This window comes from Coccidioides immitis (assembly GCF_000149335.2).
Source record: "Coccidioides immitis RS genomic scaffold supercont3.1, whole genome shotgun sequence".
Classification (NCBI taxonomy): domain Eukaryota; kingdom Fungi; phylum Ascomycota; class Eurotiomycetes; order Onygenales; family Onygenaceae; genus Coccidioides; species Coccidioides immitis.
In genome coordinates this window covers 835,723-854,015 of record NW_004504310.1, presented here as the reverse complement: position 1 = coordinate 854,015, position 18,293 = coordinate 835,723, and the positions used below count along the sequence as shown (strand labels likewise).

Genomic DNA, 18,293 nt, shown 5'->3' with positions numbered 1-18,293 from the left:
GGAAAGAATATCCTCCACAATAACTAGCTGGGGCAAAAGATATGTTTATATTAAAGCTACCGTGGATATGAGCTTTTCGCGCCCGATTCTCTTGCATTCTTCTTGTCTTTCGACTTTGAGCAGCCGATTTAACTTTGCAGTGCGCAGTTGTTAGCACCAATGGCGTTGACACATCGTGTCTTGCCGTTCTCAGCTGGTACACTTGCGAGCGTTGCTGTATCTGCAGCCCTAGGCTATCTGATCTATCGTTTGTTAAGGCTGGGCCGCCGTCCAGCCTATCTTCCCCCAGGACCACAGACTCAGGCAATATGGGGCAATCTGAAACAGGTCTGGTTGCGCTTGAATGATGAGCAAGAATATATCCCTGATAATCGCTTCTCTCCAGTGCGATCCTTCTTTCCCACAGCATCAATATGCGGATTGGGCGTTAACACACGGCCCAGTATACACGGTCATGCAAGGGGACACACCCCAGATTATAGTCAATAGAGCCGCAGAGGCGCGAGATGTCTTCGTGAAGCAGGGAGCTTATACACAAAACCGCCCGCCATTCCGTTCTATAATGCTGCTCCGAGACGGATATTTTCCCAGCCTGATGAACGGATCAAAATGGCAAAATGCGCGGAAGATGTGGCAGGTTGTGTTAAGTTCAAGTGCGATAAAAAATTATATCCCCTACCAAGAGCTAGAAAGTGAACAACTACTCCTTGACACCCTCAATGAACCCCTGCTCTGGTACGACCATCTCGAGCGATTTGCTAACAGCGTCGGGATGGTCATGGTGAACGGATATAGGATCACATCGTCAAGTGACCCGATAGTGAAGGAGACAGTCGAGGACCTATACGATTTGTCAAGGGTGGGGTTTTCAGGCAATATGCTTGACTTCTGGCCGTTTCTAGAGAGAGTTGTATGGACACTCCCGATATACAAGGTGGGCCGTAGAATGGCGAAAAAGCACAAGGATTATATCTGGAAGAATTACTTCGGGGTGAAGCAAAGGGCGGAACAAGGAACAAGGCTACCATCATTCAACCGAACGATCCAGGAACGGCTCCAGGAAGGTTGGACGGAGGTATCCGAACTAGAAGGTGCCGAAATCGGCCAACATCTGTTGTCTGGCTCAACGGATACGGTGGTTTCGACATTGACCACTTGCATTGCTGCGTTATGTCTCTTCCCGGACGTGCAACGCAAAGCGCAAGAAGGTTTGAATCGGTCCCAACCTCACCACTCCGCACAAACTGACTTTGTGTAGAAATTGACCGAGTGGTGGGGCCGGACAGACTCCCACGGGGTGAAGATGAGATAAATCTTCCGTATATCCAGCAACTGCTGCTTGAGTAAGTGTTCTCGAGAAGACATTATCTTCTCACACTCTTGGCTAATGCTGATTGCCAACAATAGGGCTCAGCGTTGGTGTCCTGCGATGCCACTTTGCGTCGCAAGAGTGACCAGCGGCCCAGTCAGCTGGGGGAAATATAACTTTCCCGAGAACACTGGACTGACAATCAATACATATGCGATCCACAACGACCCGGAATTGTACCCGGAGCCTCATATTTTCATGCCAGAGCGTTGGGAGGGGAGAATCAAGGCTGCTCACGGGGAGAACCAGCTTCTTTTTACCTTTGGCGCAGGGCGTCGTTTTTGTCCAGGAAAGAGCTTGGCAGAGAAAAGTCTATTTATTGCCATTGCACGCTGGCTGTGGGCATTTAACACATCTCACGCCACAGATGAAGAGGGAAACAAGATCCCCATCGACCCCAAAGATCTCAGGCCAGGTAATATAGTTCGAATAAAGCGATTCTCGGCAGACGTCCAGCCGAGAAACCCCCAACGAGCTGGGGTGATCCGGAGGGTATGGAGAGAAAAGTGTGACACTTTGCTGGACGAGAACCACCAGTGGAAGACAAATCCGGAAAGAATTGCGGAATCGATGAAGATGGAGTGTGACATCTAGTCGGGTATAAAGCATTGGTGGGATGGGGAAATGGTCAATAAACGAAGGGAGAGGGTTACAGCCGGGTGCAAATATGTGCGTTGTACGCATCGTGATGTAAGAGAGGGAGATTCCAGAAGGATGTGGACATAATATATATACATTGTATGCAACGATGCGGCTGGGGGGAGGATCCTAGTTGAGCGGAGAGGAAAGCCGCGGACTATCCACGAGCAAGAGAGCCGGAAGAGGGCTACGAGCGGCGATTGGGAAGAACAAGGGTCGTCGGTAGCTCGAACGATGATCCTGCTGGCAAGAGGAGAGACAATCAATGCATTTGATATCATAAAGGACAGTCGTCCATTATCAAGCAGTGAATGAAGACGCGAAATGAATTTTGCAGTAGGATCAGGGATCGCTGAGGCCGGCGGAGGCAGCTGCATGTCTCTCTCTCGGCTCCTTCCAGCGTTTCTCCCCGCTGACGAGATACACAAACCGTAATTTAAGCTCTGCTAGGCGGGAAGCGAGGTTGGGGGCGGTGGCGGAGTGGGGACGCCTTTTTATGTCTCCTCTGCCCTTCGGCCCAGCTCAATTCCATGGAACGAAAAGCGTCCCAGCCAGCAGAAGCCCAGGCACGCGCCTGGGTATGTGATGGAACCATGCGGGGTAGGAGAAGAGATTAAAAAAGAGGAAAATTATTTTATTTGACTGCGGAAGTTCGTGTTTGAAAAATCCACTCCGAAGGTTACCAGCCCGTAACTCGCCAGGTTTTGACTTTGGCTTCGTGGGGCGGGAGGGAAATTATCTGAGCTCATTTGCGGAATCAGAGGCAGACCGATATTATCAAGGGAATACGGAGGAGGAGAGGAAGATCAAATGGAGGGAGAAGGCTGTCGGTCGTGGCGGGATCACAGCTCACTGTATGGCCGGCCGCTAGGTGAATATTTGGGGGTCAAAAATGCAGGACGCATGCAGTTCAATTTGTAAATCATCATGATGGCAAACGTAAGATGCACGAGCAATATGTTTTAATATCCGGGATCCCTGGTAGCATCAAGCACGAGAGTACTCTGTATATCAGGAAGAGATCATATCGGAGAGGGAAGAGAAGGGGGAGAGAAAAAGGAGAACCAAATGTCGTGATGCGGCTTAGTGAGCTAGTCAGCCCGTACTTGGAGCCGCCGATCGCTCACCCTCAACCTCACCTCTCCGCGCCCTCGTCACCGTGATCCTTGGTCTCTCTCTCTCTCTCTCTCTCTCTCTCTCTCTCACGCATTCTCCCTCTCTCCTGCGCCCGCAAGTTCCTCTTCTTTCGGCTTCTATCGAGCACACGCAATGCTGGCCCCTCCGTCCTCATAGGTTAATTCATTTGTGCTGCGTAACACTATACTGGACGATGGTCAGCCAGGTATGTGGCATTTACCAATCAGCTGCCCCTCCTCTCACGCTGGCTCTCTCTCTCTCTCTCTCTGTCTCTCTCTCTCGCTCGCCGGTCTGCTAGGCCCTGTCGTGCACATCTATCCTTAAAATTTGCTCATGCCGCTGGCTTTCATTTGCTTGCGGTCGTCGGGTTGATTGGTCTCCGCTAGTTGCTGACCCCGGCTTCACTTTAGACATCGCGAGAATCACCCCGCCAAAACGCCCGACGTTGATTTGCCGATCCCCTGTCTTCTCGCTCCATCGACGCAGACGCACGCCTAACCTGTCCATAACATACTCCTGACTGGCGCTGTGGGACGGAAAATAAGAACTGTCCCTCCCTCCTGCTCCCTCGAACCAGCCCCATGCACCACTTCCACAATAACAAGTCGCAGCCATCACTTCCGCAGATATTCGAGGCAGGTGGTGAGGACTATAGCGAACATCAGGGCTCCAATACCGGCCTACCTGCCCGCTATTCATTGGTTATTCCGGGCGACAACGACTCCCAACAACCGCTCTACGCATATTCCAATGATCAGCCCGCCTACCACCCTCCGCACCACCATCACTACTACTATCACCACCACCACCACCACCACCAGCAACAAAATCACGACGACAACTATACTCATCCTGCCCACTCCGCGAACAGAATTGGCCACGAACTTCCGGACTCACCTCCACCACCGTTGTCTCGCCAGCAAGGAGGCAGGCCTTCTTTGAATCTGGTTTCCACTTCTCCTACTTTCGGCCTCGGCAGCTCGTCTGATCTGAGCTCGGCCGACCCGTCCTACACAACGCATAGCTCGGAAGCCTCTCCTCTAGTGGAATCCCAGCCACGGAAGTTACGAAAGAGCCTGTTTGGATTGACATCCAAGGATAAGCACAAAGATAAGGATTCTTCATCGCGAGGCACCAAAGTCCTTGGACGTAGCATATCTGTGAGACGCAAGGTTCCTGGTCAGACACCTCCAGACCAGCAGAATTTAAACGGCCAGCCTTTTGACGCTGACCTGATAGACCCTAAAGAGGAAGATTCTACAGAGATCCGTATGCCTCTACACAAGAAGTCCAGTCCCCAATCTGTCCCTCCCTACCCTCCCTCTATAAACCGCTCCTCTTCAAACGTTGAGGGCCAGCAGTTTGACCCTCCTCGAATTCAACGCGTGAGTACCGAACCACTTTCCCATGAGTTCTACCCGCCGCGACAATCATCGGCACACCAGTACCAGGAGGGACTCCACCTTTCTGGGTCACCCCACCCCCAGTTGCAGCTTGACCAAGCCCACCTGCAGCAGCCAGGCCCAAGCTATCAGTTAAGCGGACCACAGGCCTTTGTAGACCAGGTATCAAGTGCTCGCAGTCAATCCCCGCAAGTGGATCCTCATCTCACTCCAAGGCCGCCATCCCAGCAGTCCTTTGGGCCCCCTTCTCCCCTTAATCCTCAATATCAAGGTTTTGAGTCTAACCAGTCTAAATCTCATTTTGGACAGTCTCTCCAACCACCCGCCGGCCCGAACCCCGCGCAAGGTGGGATGGATAGGCAGACAGGACTAAGACAGCCCGGAGAGTCGATGGGACAGAATGCCCAGCCACAAACTGCTCAACCTCCAAGCCTCAGCCCTGGTCCTAGCTTCAAAGGCAATTTGCCCCAACCAGGTTCTGGTGAACCAGATCGGGACACTCCACCTCCACCTCCTTCAAAAGCCCGAGATGACACTTCTGATGTCGATGTTCAAGCCTTAGTTCAGAAACATGAAGAGCTCCGTACGTTATCGCTTGTCTACCCTCCAATCTATTTCCTGTTCAATGGTGGCTTTATCGTTGCTGACAGCTTACAGAGGCGAAGTATATCAAAGTCAAGAGATACTATTTTGAAAAAGAAGCGCAGGTGCAACAGTTGCAGAACACAGTCGCTCATCAACGGATGTCTACATCACGAACTGTTTTAGACGACAACGAATACTCGACACGCTTTGGTAGACTAGATGGCGCCATCAACAATCTTGCATTCAATATCCGAAAGGACTGGAAGAGTATTCCGCCTTGGCTACAAGGTGTTGTTAACGAGGACGCTCACATGGTGGGTACCAAAGAGATGACCGCCGTTGGTCGCGCGTGTCTCACAAGATGGCTGGTGGATGAAATTTTCGACCGGTACTTCCATCCAAGTTTGGAGCCCGGCTTAAGTCGGCAATTGAAAATCATCGAGCGTAATGTCCGGCGTATGGGCAAGGCTACTACCGAAGAAGATAAAGAAAACCATCTAGCAAAGCTTTCGACATGGCGGCGAACGACTCTAGACGGCCTAGGAGAGGCATTGCAGGGCAAGTTAGCGGAGGATCATCGCGCCCAGCTCACTGGTTCTCTTGTTGAAAAACTGACTGCCAGCCTTGAGATGAACCTCAAAGACCCAGCGCCACCAGGCCTGGAGAATGGAGTAGCCATGATTGTTGAGCTTGCTGTTGGAATCGCTGCAAACATACCGCTCGAGTCTAGAGATGTGACTGTGGAATATTTTCTACCTGGCTCACCAATCATAGAATCGCATATGAAACTCGAAACGACGTTGCCTCCCCTTGCGAACCTCGTATCCGAGAGTCGTCAGAGTCCTGAGCCTTCTTCGGCATCAACCGATCGAGGCGACCAAGGATCTCTAAAAGAACTTACCATGGAAGGAGGCTCCTTCGAAGGAGACACGTCGTCGTCCTCCACGACGAACTCCGGCTACAGCTCTAAGGAAGGCCGAAAGAAATCCGTTTTCGGTTCGCTCATATCCAAAAAGACTCATTCAACTCCGAACCAAGGACAGACAGACTCTAGCAGGCCTGGTTCAGTGGCACTTCGGGATGGGAAAGAGCGCAGCGAAGGCGACAAAGACGAGCCGATGCGCATTCGATTTGCTGCTTTTGTCGCGGTAGAAGTCCGCAGCAAGGGTGTGGGCAACGTCATTGTCAAAGCACCGGTTTATGGCCTTGTATAAGAGGTCGATTTGCGTCGTTGATAATGGTCTAATATGAACGGAAAATCTAATTTGGGAAATATGGAAAGTGATTTGTATGAAACGATTTTGTTGCGGCTACTTGTGTGATGCTTTTGCCGCTTCGTACGCTTTAATGGTTTGCCTCATTTGGGTTTTGTCGTGCTACGGAGTTGGGGGTTTATCTGGCTAGAAATATACATATCGACAATTTGGGTTACCGGCGATTCCTTACCGGGTTTGTTACATTCGCGATGACGTGCACCTTCACGTTCAACATCTTGCAATCATCCCCTGTCCAAAAAGCTTTTGAGAAGATAGTAGTTATTTGCTCGTCCGGGGATGTGGGCTGGACAAGCGAAAGGGGCTGTTGGTTTAGTGGTATAATACCCGCTTAGCATGGCTTCACGAGTTCCACTCTAAGGGCACGAGCATGCGGGTGGTCCGGAGTTCGATTCTCCGACAGTCCAATTCTCTTTCTTTTTTGCATTTTACTTTTGTCCTTTGGGCCTTTCCTACGCTTTGCATTGTTCGTGTGCGGTTGAAGAAGCAGGCCCGAAGCTATCAGGGAAGAACCCTCCGTTGTACGGGGTATATATGAAAAGCAGCTGGCCGGGGTATCTGACCGAAGAAAAGCTGACTACTCCGTACGTAGCTGTTGTAAAAGGGTCCCCATACTGCCGGTGCTTTACGGACTTTGCTTCTCCTGACGTCCAAGCCGGTCGATGTCGCCGCCGTCATATATCACCACATCGCCGCGCTTTCAGCTCGTCGTAAATTTTCTTCGGTTGCTGCAGAAGTTGCGCTAGTCTGAAAATAGACTAGTTAGTTAACTAGCGTCATCGGCTTACATAATGGTCCGTAGCGAAAAGCCCTGAGGCGCCATTCCAGATGCGGCTAGCGCTGGTATTTTGGATCCCACACAGCGAAATCCCGTTCTGCCCTTGACGAACCTCTTCCGAACCTCGTCAATCCTCACACCCTCGTCGTCGACCTGTACAACTCCCCCGGGTGGATATCCAGCGCATATATCGCCCATCATGTGTACGTTCCCTCCTTCTCTCCCCTGTGATTCGGTTGGTCTTGGAGCTTCGCTGGGCCGGTGATGTGGCGGTTCCACGAAGTTTTTTGCTTGTGGGCTTGCGCGGAAGAGATAGGCTGACGAGAGTGAGGAACAACCATATAGCGCTCGTGTCCGGCGAGAAGACGAACTTCCAGTTCATCTTGCGTCTTCTGAACACCAATGTCGACGGCAAGCAGAAGATCATGTACGCCTTGACCAAGATCAAGGGTGTCGGTCGCCGATACTCCAACTTGGTCTGCAAGAAGGCTGATGTCGACTTGACCAAGCGGTACGCCACTCCTTTTCTTCACTCCTTACCCAAGTGCAACGGTCGATGAGACTACTTTTTTTTAAAAAAAAAAAAAAAAAAAAAAAAAAAAAAAAAAGGGAAACCAAAAATGGAAGAGAGAGACGGCCATATACAGCGGGCGTGAATGAGAACTTTTGTTGACAAACTTTCTTTCCCCCTCCCAACAGTGCCGGAGAAATCACCACCGAGGAGCTCGAACGTATCGTCACCATCATCCAAAACCCAACCCAGTACAAGATCCCCACCTGGTTCCTCAATCGTCAGCGCGACATCACCGACGGCAAGGACTCCCAGGTCCTCGCCAACAACATGGACTCCAAGCTCCGTGAGGATCTCGAGCGCTTGAAGAAGATCCGTGCCCACAGAGGTCTCCGCCACTACTGGGGTCTCCGTGTCAGAGGTCAACACACCAAGACCACCGGCCGCAGAGGACGCACTGTCGGTGTCAGCAAGAAGAAGGGTTAAACGAAATGCGCATTGCGTCGTGTTTTCTTTTTTGCCCCTCGTTTCCCCTCCATCTCACGTTTCTCGCGTCTTCTTTGCTTCCGCTTTTTCTCTCAAATTCCGGTGTACGTACTGGGTACCTTGGTACGTGTGGGGATGTGGATAGGGCGAATGGGATGATCTTTTGATGTTCTGCTATGACAGGGTCAACAATGGGTAATTTGAGATGGACTGCTTTTTAAGAAAAGAAATAAAAACTGGTGTGGACTTTTTTTTCTTTCTTTCTCTCCCCTCCAATAGCCGAGAGGAGAGAAATAACAAAGAAAGAGTGGCGAGCCAGGCTTGTTCTCCCGACCCACCTTTTGTTTTTGAGATTATTCTATACCGTGATGAACCCTGTCTAGTATGAATGAAAAAGACTCGAAATGAACAAAATTCAATGACTTTCCCTTCTGTCGCGACAATCCTATCGGGTCTACTGCTAACGTTCAGAGTACGGAGTACTGGTTAAGCAGTATTGCGCATGAACTGTTGCCATCAACCCATGATAAAAATCTACATTCGGGCTCCTCAGTTAAATATTTGGTAAAGCTCAGCTGGATGCATCAATGTACGGATGTTGGTTTAACAGTAATGGAAATCTAAAGCATTATGCTGCTGGATATGTATAGTAATCAGTGTTCCATCACCTCATGATATACTTAAAACCACAAATTCGCCTATGTAATAAGCCATGTGTCTCAGACCTTCTGAGGTCGGTCTTCATTCTAAAGCAAACGCAAAAGGAAACGCAAACCATGTGTGTCTACACATTATCGTAGCATAGGGACAAGTCGAGGAAAGGAGTAGGTGGGCGTCGTTGGTACCGGTAAATGCTTTATCCTTTCAAGCTCACCATTCACCACCCAGCCAGCGGTTGAAGAATTCAAGGCTTGCTTCTGGCTGATCAAGTGGAACCATGTGTCCACCACCGAAGAGTCTCATGAAGGTGAAGTTACCGTATGACTTGACCTTTCCAATATTCTTGCCCTTGTTCTCGTTATCGACGATAGTCAGATCCTTAAGCTCGGCTTTGGCGAACTTCTCGCGGCCACTCCATTCAAGGGCATCGGTCCATGCCTGGTTTCCGAGCCAGTTGCAGATGAAATCGGCATCGCCAGCGTAGATGAGGACGCGAATTTGGTCAATGAGTCCAGGAACGACACGGTGGAATGGTTTCATCCAGTCACCATGGAAGAGGAAGTTGCGGTTGATATCCATGTTGCAGGAATCGTAGCTGCTTACTTCCACGCCGAGAGCATCCATGACAGATTTCTGGTTGAGCCACTCCGTGATGTAGCCGAGTTGACTGTAGCAAAGAGAGCCACCATCCTCGCATTTGGCACGGACATCATATGGGTTCTGACCGGTGCGCTGGTATGGGCCAATCATCGCGTTATTGCAGTAGATCGAAGCTGGCACACACAACCAGACACTCTCACTGCTATAGCAGGATTCGATCATAGACAGGCAGCGAGGAAGCGAGTTATCCATGGAGCGGCAGGTGGATTCATCCAAAACAGCAGGGTAGCCACCTTCGCCACAGGCCATGGGTCTGTAGTGTGGGTATTGCGTGAGCGGGTCAGTCAAGCCATTGCCAATGAGCACCGACTGGAGGTTTATGTTTCGGTTCTTATGGGAGAGAATCTCTGACGCGAAAACTGGAATGTAATGTCCTGCGTAGGATTCACCTGCAATGTGGAAATCCTGTGTGGCGTATTGCGGAAATTGTTTGAAGAAAAGAGTCAGAAGAGCGTAGACATCCTTCCCTGCGGCGATAGTGTCACTAACGGATCCACCACTATATGAAAAGCCAACATTGACGGGTTGATCCAAGAAGATGACGGATGCGTTAGAGTTCCATGAGTAAGGGTTGTGCACAACCTTAAGGTTCTTATCGATACTCGCGGGGCCAAGCTCCAAGAACAAGCCAGTTAATGATGAACAGCCTGGGCCACCGTTCAACCATAACACAACAGGATCATTCTTGGGGTCGTTGCGAGATTCAAAGAACCCTATAAAAAGTTCAGCATCAGTCAAATGCAAGATTGTGAAGGGGATGTTGTAGGCCAAAACGAACAGTAGAACAAATGCTTATCGTTTTCCTTGTCATCCAGATAACCGCTATACTGCTTCACTTTATCGATTCCCAGCTTTGATGGATCCACGGCCTTGACTCTCAGATCATATTTCTCTAGTTTGCCGTCAACTTCTCGACGTTTCTGGCCGTCGGCGCCTTCCATCCAGATACTTTGAACGTCCGATCCGCGGACGATATGGTCCCAATGGGTGTCCGGTCGACGAGTGTGTTTCTTGGGGGCAGAGAAGAGGGTGTACTCGTTAATGGCATCTGGAAATGCAGACGCAAGCTCATTCCACGCCTGTTTTGCGTCGTTGCCGAGGGTCTTGAAGGTGTCCTTCAGGTTCTCGAGGGGCTTAGCCCAAGCGCTATCTTCGGTTGGGACTTGGATCGGCTGCTGTGGAGGTACAGCAGCCAAGGCAGTGCCGACAAACAAGGTCGCTGTAAGAGCTTTCATGATGCCGGTAAAGTGAACAGAGTCAATCCCACAAGATAACAGGAATCAAAAGCGTTCAAAGAATGAAGCACCAGTTTGGAGACGGGACTGGGTCCGTTGAGTGACGTTGCCTAGCCGGCGTGCTCCACTGTGAGAGTTGGGGTGATGCTATAAGAGTGTTCTGCGGCCGGGCGACCGAGTACTCAGTAATGACGATGTTTGATGAATCCCCCAGTGACTTGCTTCTATGAGCGATGAAGGATGGAGGTTGAGGATGGAGATGGGGATGGCGGAAGCCTGATGAGATGAGGAGAGGAGAGAGTGAGAGAGAGAGGTTGGGCCTGGGATCTGAGGTCGGTGCCATTACGCAACGAAACGCCAAATACCAGCCCATGACCATACCAGATCGGGACTAGGGTACTGAAAAGCCCCGTTTTGAATTGTCACTCGGAAAGCTTGGCGCCCGCCTTCAACGACCCTGGGAGCCACGTATTTCGTCATACCGCCACTAGTCTCGGAGCTTTATTCGTCAGGAACCTGTATTTTATAGCACTGTTACTGTTACAAAACAGTGAGTCCTCAATTTCAATTTATGTAATTATGGCTCCACGTGACTCGGACTGCGGACTTTTGTTCTCCCGTCACTGTTAGTCAGCACTGCTATCGATAGTTCGTTATCTAAAGCCGGCGGGGAGAGGCAAGGCTGCGTGCTTCTGTTGTGATGGGAGAGGTGATTCTCTGCTCTTAAACGATCAAACTGTAGTACGGAGTATAGGACTAGACTCGCTATATCTATGCTATAGCTATTATCCGCTCATTATCTGCTTTCAACCTCCACTATCTTTCTTATCCCCTCTCGCATCACCCCGCCTACATTCGAGCAAGCAGCCCATTACCAACATAATGCCCGTCGGTATAAATCAGCCCTCGAATCAAATAAAATTCACAAACGTATCTGTCGTACGCCTAAAAAAAGGTGTGCAACACAATCCCCTGGCCGCTGTCCGACCTATTTTCCTTTTTCCCATCCCTCCTTTACCAGTCAAAACCCGCCACTGACCTTAACAGGTAAAAAGCGCTTCGAGCTCGCCTGTTACAAGAATAAACTCCTCGAATACCGCTCCGGCGCCGAAACAGACCTTGACAATGTTCTCCAGGTCCCCACCGTCTTCCTCTCCGTCTCCAAAGCACAAACCGCCCCCACTGCAGAACTCGCAAAGGCCTTCGGCACCAATGCCAAGCGTGAAGACATCGTACAGGAGATTCTGAGAAAGGGAGAAGTGCAAGTCGGCGAGCGGGAGAGAAAAGAGCTACTCGAACGGGTGGAGAGGGAGGTGCTGGAGATTGTCAGTGCGCGGTTGGTGGATCCCGTGTCGAAGCGGGTGTATACCACGGGGATGATAAGCAAGGCGTTGGATCAACTGAGTGCGGCGAGCGGGCAGCAGGGTGGGAAGCCCAAGGGTGGTGTAGAGACGCCGTCGGAGACGCCCTCGAGGAGCGAAACAGGCACACCCGTCCCGCCGTCGGAGGAGTCGACGTCCCAGCATAGAAAACCGTTGTGGACGGGAGTGGTGACGACCAAATCTGCCAAGAGTCAAGCTCTGGATGCGATGAAAGCTCTCATCTCGTGGCAGCCGATTCCTGTGATGCGCGCGCGGATGCGGCTACGGATTACATGTCCTACCTCAGTGCTGAAACAGGCGGCTAGATCCACGACAAACACCAGTGGTGCTGCTGGGGGCGGCGCCGCACAGAAGAGTAACAAAGGAAAAGGCAAAAAGGGTAAGAAAGGAGATGATAACGATGATGAAGGTCGCGATATCGGCGGAGTCCAGGGTCCATCGGCCGGAACAGGGACTGTCAAGGATCGGATCTTGGGCTACTTTGAACAGGTGGAATCCCAAGAGATGCTCGGAAAAGATGAATGGGAGGTTGTTGGTTTCGCGGAACCGGGAGCGTTCAAGGCTCTCGGTGATTTTGTTGGCGGAGAGACCAAGGGAAGAGGGCGGGTGGAAGTGCTTGATATGGCCGTGACACATGAGGAGTGAATTCAGAATTATTTTAATATCATTTGATTGATGCGAATTGGTCCGCAACAAACTTCGTGACCTTCCATTCAGGAATCGCACTTTTCGAGATTGCTCTGGTTGCCATCGCCTTGCACGAGAGATGCAACTTCATATACCCAGAATAGGCATTAATGTACTATTGTGTAAATAATTCTCACGGTTCGATCTCTCCGCATTTGGAAGATGCCCAAGTGACATGGCACAAAGGTCAGTGAGTCGACGTCATAAATCCTATGTAAATTTTGGGCATCAAGCTCTGGTAGCATATTTCTACAGAGATGTACTCATGTGCCTCGATCCCATAACCGTGGCAGCGGAAGCCGAGTCCTTTAGCAGTAAAACCAGGATCTTCGTTAACATGAAATGTCGACAATCCTTCTGCATATAATGAACGCAATCATAGCCTAGATAGATGTTAGTGTTTGCATGGCAGGGTAATAAATGGGTATATCCTCTTATCTGTCGGGTAAAGTAGCACCTCACTAGCAGGTTCATTGAGTGATAATCAGTGGTCTGTTTGCTTGGATCCAACCTGTGAAATAGGCCGCTTTCAAAGAATGCCTACCTTTCCTTGCCAATAAGCGTGTAGTGGGAATGTATATGCTAAAAAATGATAAAAAGAGAGACACTGCTTTGCACAAATTGATGGACAAGGGAGGGAATAGGGAAGAGCAAAAAATTCTGTTAGTGGGCCCATCTTGGTATGTTGACTTTGGCTGCATTTACTTGTGTATCCAGGGATCCCAATGCACTTTGTTCACCTGGCTATCAAAGGGAAATTATTCCCATGATTTCACTCTAAAGAAGGCAATTCTTGCAATTCTTGCCCCTTGGGTCCAATGGTGAGTGATCACAGACCATAAAAGTCAAGTGATTCAGGTGTTGTTGAAAAAGGTGTTGAGCAAGAACACGGCGGTGGCGATAAGTTTTCGCACTTATCTGATCTGGACCTAGATGGTTAACTGGACATGCGCCAGCTGCGGAAACACATCTGTTAAGAGTGTGCGCGAGTCCTTCATGTCCCTGTAATTATGTCGGATTGAGTCTGGTGTATAGTGCCAGTCTGAGGGGTAGGTGGCCGGCGGACGGTGGCTGAACGGATCTCAGAAAGAGACGAACAGTCCGCTTTTCCGGGATGCTGATGTAGGGGTTAAAGTGTTGGGGGGAAAAGCACTGCTTGTGTCTCGTGGTAGACTTGTCAACTGACGCGGAGAAGGCATGTCACTCTCTCCGACTTGGCTCGACGCGGAGGAAATATGAACCGGAATGCCCACAGACGAAGACTCGACCGCTAGGTATCAAGAACCATCTGGTAGATAATTTCGTTCAACAATTTGGTGCTCTAACCCATTGGATTTTGTCATGGTATTCCAACGATTGAGTTTCTTTGCCTCATGTTACTAGTATTCTCGTGAGAAGGATGCTTATGAGAGGATTCGATTAAGGATTCTCACACGAGGACCTTTTATGATAATTTGATCGAGGGTTTGATCAAGCATTTCTCAGGAGTGATCGACACCGCGGATAATCAGGGCCGAGCTTTTCTAGTCTTCTGTGGAGTAGTTACACCAGTGAGGTGGGCAAAAGGAACCGTCCCATACTCCGTAGATATTGCGGGATAACCCACATCCCGCGCATTCAACAGCTAGTACTTCATGTTCAATTTTCCTTTTTATATTAGAAGTACGGGGTATTTAGCAAGAAAGTTCGAACAAACTCTAAAACATTTTTAGCGCAAATCTGACTTTGGTCCTTGCCCTAGCTACATTATTTCCGCTTGTACATCTGGAAGTTGATTTTTGAAAGGACTTGGAAATGATGAAGTAAATTTCAGCAAGGAAATAGTTATAATAATCTACTTTAAAGACGAGATTTGGCATTTGAGCTGCTAGTGGAGGGATTTCCAAGCACTGAATTAAGCTTCAAATCCATAGATAAGCTTATTAGCTCCTTTATCTTTGGATGGGTGAGAAAGACATGTCAAGGATCTTTGTGATCACAACATGATCATGTCAAATGCAAAGTGACCACACTTTTGCTGGTGGAACCCACCTTCAACCCATAGCCACTAACCAAAGCTGGTTAATTATAAACATCAGATATACTCCATGCTTGGCGTGAACATTTTTAACGTTCACTACCAACTAACTACCTAAGAATCAAGTCTATGCACCACATTATACTGAATTAGGCAAATAGTGGAACATTGAGCGTTGCAAGTCAACGATACATCTATTTGCTATGTCCTTAATATTGGACTTGGGAGCTTACCTTTTTCGAGTACTCACCAGCTTCACAACAACCATCAATGATCACCCAGCCAGCCCTCCAGCGGTCATTAAAGATGATGAACATTCCAAGTGCCGTTTCCGTCTCGATAACGACAGTTCCGACACTTTCATCCTCCCAGACGGCCGAAAACTCGGTTATGCACAGTATGGTTCACCAAATGGGCGAGCTATCCTTTACCTCCATGGCCTTCCAGGCTCTCGCGTCGAGGCGGCTTGTTTTGAGGAGCTGGGGCTGAAATTAGGCGCCCGTATTATTGCCGCAGACAGGCCTGGTTTTGGCTGGAGCTCACCACACCCCAGTCACACACTCCTTGATCATCCAAGGGACTTGGAACGCCTTGCAGAGCATCTTGTGTTGGATGAATATGGTGTCTTGGTTCGTACATACAAGCGATGCGTCACCTATCCCTGAAATGAGATAGTCCGAGATTGTTTGCTCACAGTAGCCTACATGCTTGAAATGTAGGGAATATCAGGAGGCGGACCATATGCACTTGCTTGTGCGTTCTCATTACCCCATGAAAAGCTCAAGTGTGTTTCGATTGTCTGCGGCCTAGGCCCCCCTGACATCGGTATGCGCGGTGCGGGTTGGCCAACCTGATTGGGATTCACATGGGGATATCGCTTGTTTCCCACGCTCACCCGGTGGTGGTTTCAACGCCAGCTGCCAGCACGCTTGGACCTGAGCGATGAAAAGCGTCTTGAGCTTCTGCAGCAGGATGTGTCGTCAAGGTCCGGGTCCAAAGCAACTCTGTCTCGCGAGGTGGAGAAGGAGCTAGAGGTTATGAGGGATGAAGATGTTCTCCGATTGTTTTTGCGAACTAGTCGGGAAAGCTTCGCGCACGGGTGTGATCCGACCGTGCAGGATGGCAGGTTGGTCAGCACTGACTTTGGTTTTCAAGTGGAGGATATTCGTTCCGACCTACCAGTGCAGCTGTGGTATGGGAAGCACGATAGTTCTGTGCCACTCAATCACGGTGTGCAAATAGCGGCACGCTTGCGTGGTAGAGCGCATCTTAGAGTGGAGGATGAGTCACACTGGAGCATTTCAAATAACCGGAGGGAAGAGTACTTGGAGGCTCTGCTAAGGTGTATGTGAAGCCTAGATCAAGTCTGTAACTTTTAGTGCCAAGGGGATCACATCTCGGTCAATCATCAAATCAGTATGTAGCAATACATAGTTAATCAAGATATGCCGCGCCAACGCAGCAGAATAAACCGCAAGCGAAGACCCCCTATCTTCCATGGGTTCAACCCACCTTAACAAGGGGTGAGCTCATAGACTCCTCCGCTAGCAGCTTTGAGCAGTGGGTTAATTCTTCAAGCTGGGTCTTCAAAGGAGGGCTGCAAGGCCAAATGGGCCGGCGAAGGCATGTTGAGACACTAGTCTCCATGTAATTTAGCCTCCAGGTTCTCAGCCTGGTGCATTTGCTGGCATTACTCATACTGTACTGTTTTGAGATCAGCTTGGGATGCGATGAAATTAAAAGGCTACTTTGTAAATTAGGATAAGATTGGGAGGATGCTATTGTGATTCGTGAATTGAGGTGGAATGGGAGCAAGGCTCTTGTTCACTAGCATATATTTTTTCGCTACTCTGTACTCTGTACTCCGTACAGAGTACACTTTTTTCCCGTCGAAAATCCACATTTGGTTGAGCAACTACATACGCCTCGTGCTTGTGGGGCGCTGATCTTTTCACATGCGAAAATCAGTTTAAAATTTGTGTGGATCGTGACCATGGGGAAAAGGCCCTGCAAAGAGGATGTCGCGGCGCCACAACAAATATTCCCACCTGCCAGCCAAACGGTGGCCTTGCCGAGCCTAACCTGGGAAGCGAAGAACCTCTGATACTGGAACTCTGGTCGTCGGTTCTCCTATCCATCTTCTTACTGGCAGTGGATCTCCAGTCCTATCTAGCTATGTATTCCGAACCCTCTTCAGGAAGGTGAATCAAAAAGAGAAAAAAAGAAAAAGGTAAAAGCTTTGTCGAAAATATGATCATCGTCTCTCTCTCTCTCTCAACTTGCTAACTTGGTGTGATTCCATGTTGTTCTTCTCCTTTCCATTGCATGACAACTATGTTTTCCGACCCCTGTCACTCCAGAGTTAGCGTGCTAGCCTGAGTGAGGAAGATCCTTTTGGGGTTCTGTGGTGCCTTTAGCCTCCGCCGCCACCATATGGCAAGAAAGCCTGGATCCACCGCAGGGTGTGGAGACAGCCGAACCCAGGCACCGACGTGGATTGCGTTTCTTTCAGCCCTTGAACGGAGTACTCCGTCGGCCTTAACTTTAAAAAAAAAAAGAAAGAAAAAAAAAAGAAAAAATTGAAAATGAAATGAAATGAAATGAAACAAAATAAAATTTCCACGTCAAAAGCGCCCCATCTCATTTGTCCCTGCTCATCCACCCTGTCTGGCAGACCATTTGGGCGGCACGCAGACATGCTTCAAAGTCACGCGCTGGACAGAGAGACGGGGATCGGTCGAAGCTTCTGTCAATGCCAGCAAAAACATATTGGTGCCGATCCGAATACGAGGTGCCCCAAACTGACGGGCCTGAAGTATTCCGTGACCTAAACCTCTGGCGACTCTGTACTCCCAGCAAGGTAGGTGACCGCCAGTTCGTTTCGATAATATGCGCAGCGCATACTATAGATTCGACCCGGATGCGTACTCTGCTGGATTTCGAGGTACATACGCATTTTCCATACACCAGAATCCTAATCGAGAACCGAAGCAGGTACTCGCTGAACAGCAGTAGCACCAAGTGAAGATTTGGCGAGGCCGCAAGGTAAAACGATCAAACTGTCGATGAGCTGCGGTGCTGGAATCGCCAAAGCGGCAGGCATTGTTCTGTTCGGGAATCCAAATATTCCAAATAGCCCTTGACGCTTCCTCAGCGGGAGAATTTTCACAGAGGATTTGGGTAAGGGATCAGCGATTACCGTTGTGGCTCAGACAAAGCTAAGTTTATCTCGTGTTGACCTGTGTTACAAATGTAATGGGGAGAATCTGTTAGATGTTCCTCGGAGAATTCGATCTGCCTAGAGTTGAAAGTGGGGACTCTGATTTCCTTCGGGGAGATAGATCACATTTGGAGGGAGTCAGGACATGTTCAGGGAATGGCAGACCTTCGATTGGTCAGATCAGGGACCTGGTGCAGAGACGTAATCGCATTGTAATATCTTCCACTCTGCTTCTCTTGTTGGATAAGGA

General features: G+C 49.6%; 8 protein-coding genes and 1 non-coding gene across 9 annotated transcripts; 7 read left to right on the top strand and 2 right to left on the bottom strand.

The window, feature by feature from the left end:
* Positions 1 to 159: 159 nt before the first annotated feature.
* CIMG_02812 (uncharacterized protein) lies at positions 160 to 1,963 on the top strand (the record flags this gene model as incomplete). Its single annotated transcript, XM_001249040.2, has 4 exons — positions 160 to 327; positions 386 to 1,208; positions 1,259 to 1,343; positions 1,408 to 1,963. 4 exons carry the CDS (start codon positions 160 to 162, stop codon positions 1,961 to 1,963), a joined length of 1,632 nt encoding a protein of 543 aa, XP_001249041.2.
* Positions 1,964 to 2,504: 541 nt separating this feature from the next.
* CIMG_11022 (uncharacterized protein) lies at positions 2,505 to 3,171 on the top strand (the record flags this gene model as incomplete). Its single annotated transcript, XM_012358990.1, has 3 exons — positions 2,505 to 2,586; positions 2,710 to 2,862; positions 2,918 to 3,171. The coding sequence occupies 3 exons, from the start codon at positions 2,505 to 2,507 to the stop codon at positions 3,169 to 3,171; spliced, it is 489 nt and encodes a 162-aa protein (XP_012214413.1).
* A 555-nt stretch (positions 3,172 to 3,726) lies between these two features.
* Positions 3,727 to 6,649, top strand: CIMG_02813 (uncharacterized protein; the record flags this gene model as incomplete). The annotated part of the gene is made up of 2 exons (XM_001249041.2): positions 3,727 to 5,131; positions 5,206 to 6,649. The coding sequence occupies 2 exons, from the start codon at positions 3,727 to 3,729 to the stop codon at positions 6,345 to 6,347; spliced, it is 2,547 nt and encodes an 848-aa protein (XP_001249042.2). The 3' UTR covers positions 6,348 to 6,649.
* Positions 6,650 to 6,708: 59 nt separating this feature from the next.
* On the top strand, positions 6,709 to 6,814 carry CIMG_15001. The gene has a single exon. It is a non-coding gene; the product is annotated as a tRNA-Ala (tRNA).
* A 497-nt stretch (positions 6,815 to 7,311) lies between these two features.
* CIMG_02814 (40S ribosomal protein S18) lies at positions 7,312 to 8,609 on the top strand. Its single transcript, XM_001249042.2, has 3 exons — positions 7,312 to 7,388; positions 7,531 to 7,696; positions 7,885 to 8,609. Exons 1-3 carry the CDS (start codon positions 7,385 to 7,387, stop codon positions 8,180 to 8,182), a joined length of 468 nt encoding a protein of 155 aa, XP_001249043.1. The 5' UTR covers positions 7,312 to 7,384; the 3' UTR covers positions 8,183 to 8,609.
* A 133-nt stretch (positions 8,610 to 8,742) lies between these two features.
* CIMG_02815 (carboxypeptidase Y) lies at positions 8,743 to 11,026 on the bottom strand. Its single transcript, XM_001249043.2, has 2 exons — positions 10,281 to 11,026; positions 8,743 to 10,215 (listed from the first exon to the last, which is right to left on the bottom strand). The coding sequence occupies exons 1-2, from the start codon at positions 10,735 to 10,737 to the stop codon at positions 9,053 to 9,055; spliced, it is 1,620 nt and encodes a 539-aa protein (XP_001249044.1). The 5' UTR covers positions 10,738 to 11,026; the 3' UTR covers positions 8,743 to 9,052.
* A 414-nt stretch (positions 11,027 to 11,440) lies between these two features.
* Positions 11,441 to 12,934, top strand: CIMG_02816 (SBDS family rRNA metabolism protein). The gene is made up of 2 exons (XM_001249044.2): positions 11,441 to 11,692; positions 11,785 to 12,934. Exons 1-2 carry the CDS (start codon positions 11,620 to 11,622, stop codon positions 12,762 to 12,764), a joined length of 1,053 nt encoding a protein of 350 aa, XP_001249045.1. The 5' UTR covers positions 11,441 to 11,619; the 3' UTR covers positions 12,765 to 12,934.
* A 2,092-nt stretch (positions 12,935 to 15,026) lies between these two features.
* Positions 15,027 to 16,175, top strand: CIMG_02817 (uncharacterized protein; the record flags this gene model as incomplete). The annotated part of the gene is made up of 3 exons (XM_001249045.2): positions 15,027 to 15,452; positions 15,543 to 15,648; positions 15,748 to 16,175. 3 exons carry the CDS (start codon positions 15,027 to 15,029, stop codon positions 16,173 to 16,175), a joined length of 960 nt encoding a protein of 319 aa, XP_001249046.2.
* Positions 16,176 to 17,064: 889 nt separating this feature from the next.
* CIMG_12620 (uncharacterized protein) lies at positions 17,065 to 18,060 on the bottom strand. Its single transcript, XM_004445528.1, has 2 exons — positions 18,023 to 18,060; positions 17,065 to 17,961 (listed from the first exon to the last, which is right to left on the bottom strand). The coding sequence occupies exon 2, from the start codon at positions 17,519 to 17,521 to the stop codon at positions 17,237 to 17,239; it is 285 nt and encodes a 94-aa protein (XP_004445585.1). The 5' UTR covers positions 17,522 to 17,961; positions 18,023 to 18,060; the 3' UTR covers positions 17,065 to 17,236.
* Positions 18,061 to 18,293: the final 233 nt, after the last annotated feature.

What these genes read in the sequence shown, in the direction of transcription:
- CIMG_02814 (XM_001249042.2), top strand. An exon ending in GATGTCGACTTGACCAAGCG is followed by an intron (nt 7,697 to 7,884) that starts GTACGCCACTCC and finishes CCCTCCCAACAG; the next exon opens with TGCCGGAGAAATCACCACCG.
- CIMG_02815 (XM_001249043.2), bottom strand. Translation starts at nt 10,737, where the DNA reads ATGAAAGCTCTTACAGCGACCTTGTTTGTCGGCACTGCCTTGGCTGCT. An exon ending in CGATAAGCATTTGTTCTACT is followed by an intron (nt 10,216 to 10,280) that starts GTTCGTTTTGGC and finishes AACTTTTTATAG; the next exon opens with GGTTCTTTGAATCTCGCAAC.
- CIMG_02816 (XM_001249044.2), top strand. Translation starts at nt 11,620, where the DNA reads ATGCCCGTCGGTATAAATCAGCCCTCGAATCAAATAAAATTCACAAAC. An exon ending in TGTCGTACGCCTAAAAAAAG is followed by an intron (nt 11,693 to 11,784) that starts GTGTGCAACACA and finishes TGACCTTAACAG; the next exon opens with GTAAAAAGCGCTTCGAGCTC.
- CIMG_12620 (XM_004445528.1), bottom strand. Translation starts at nt 17,521, where the DNA reads ATGTCTGCGTGCCGCCCAAATGGTCTGCCAGACAGGGTGGATGAGCAG.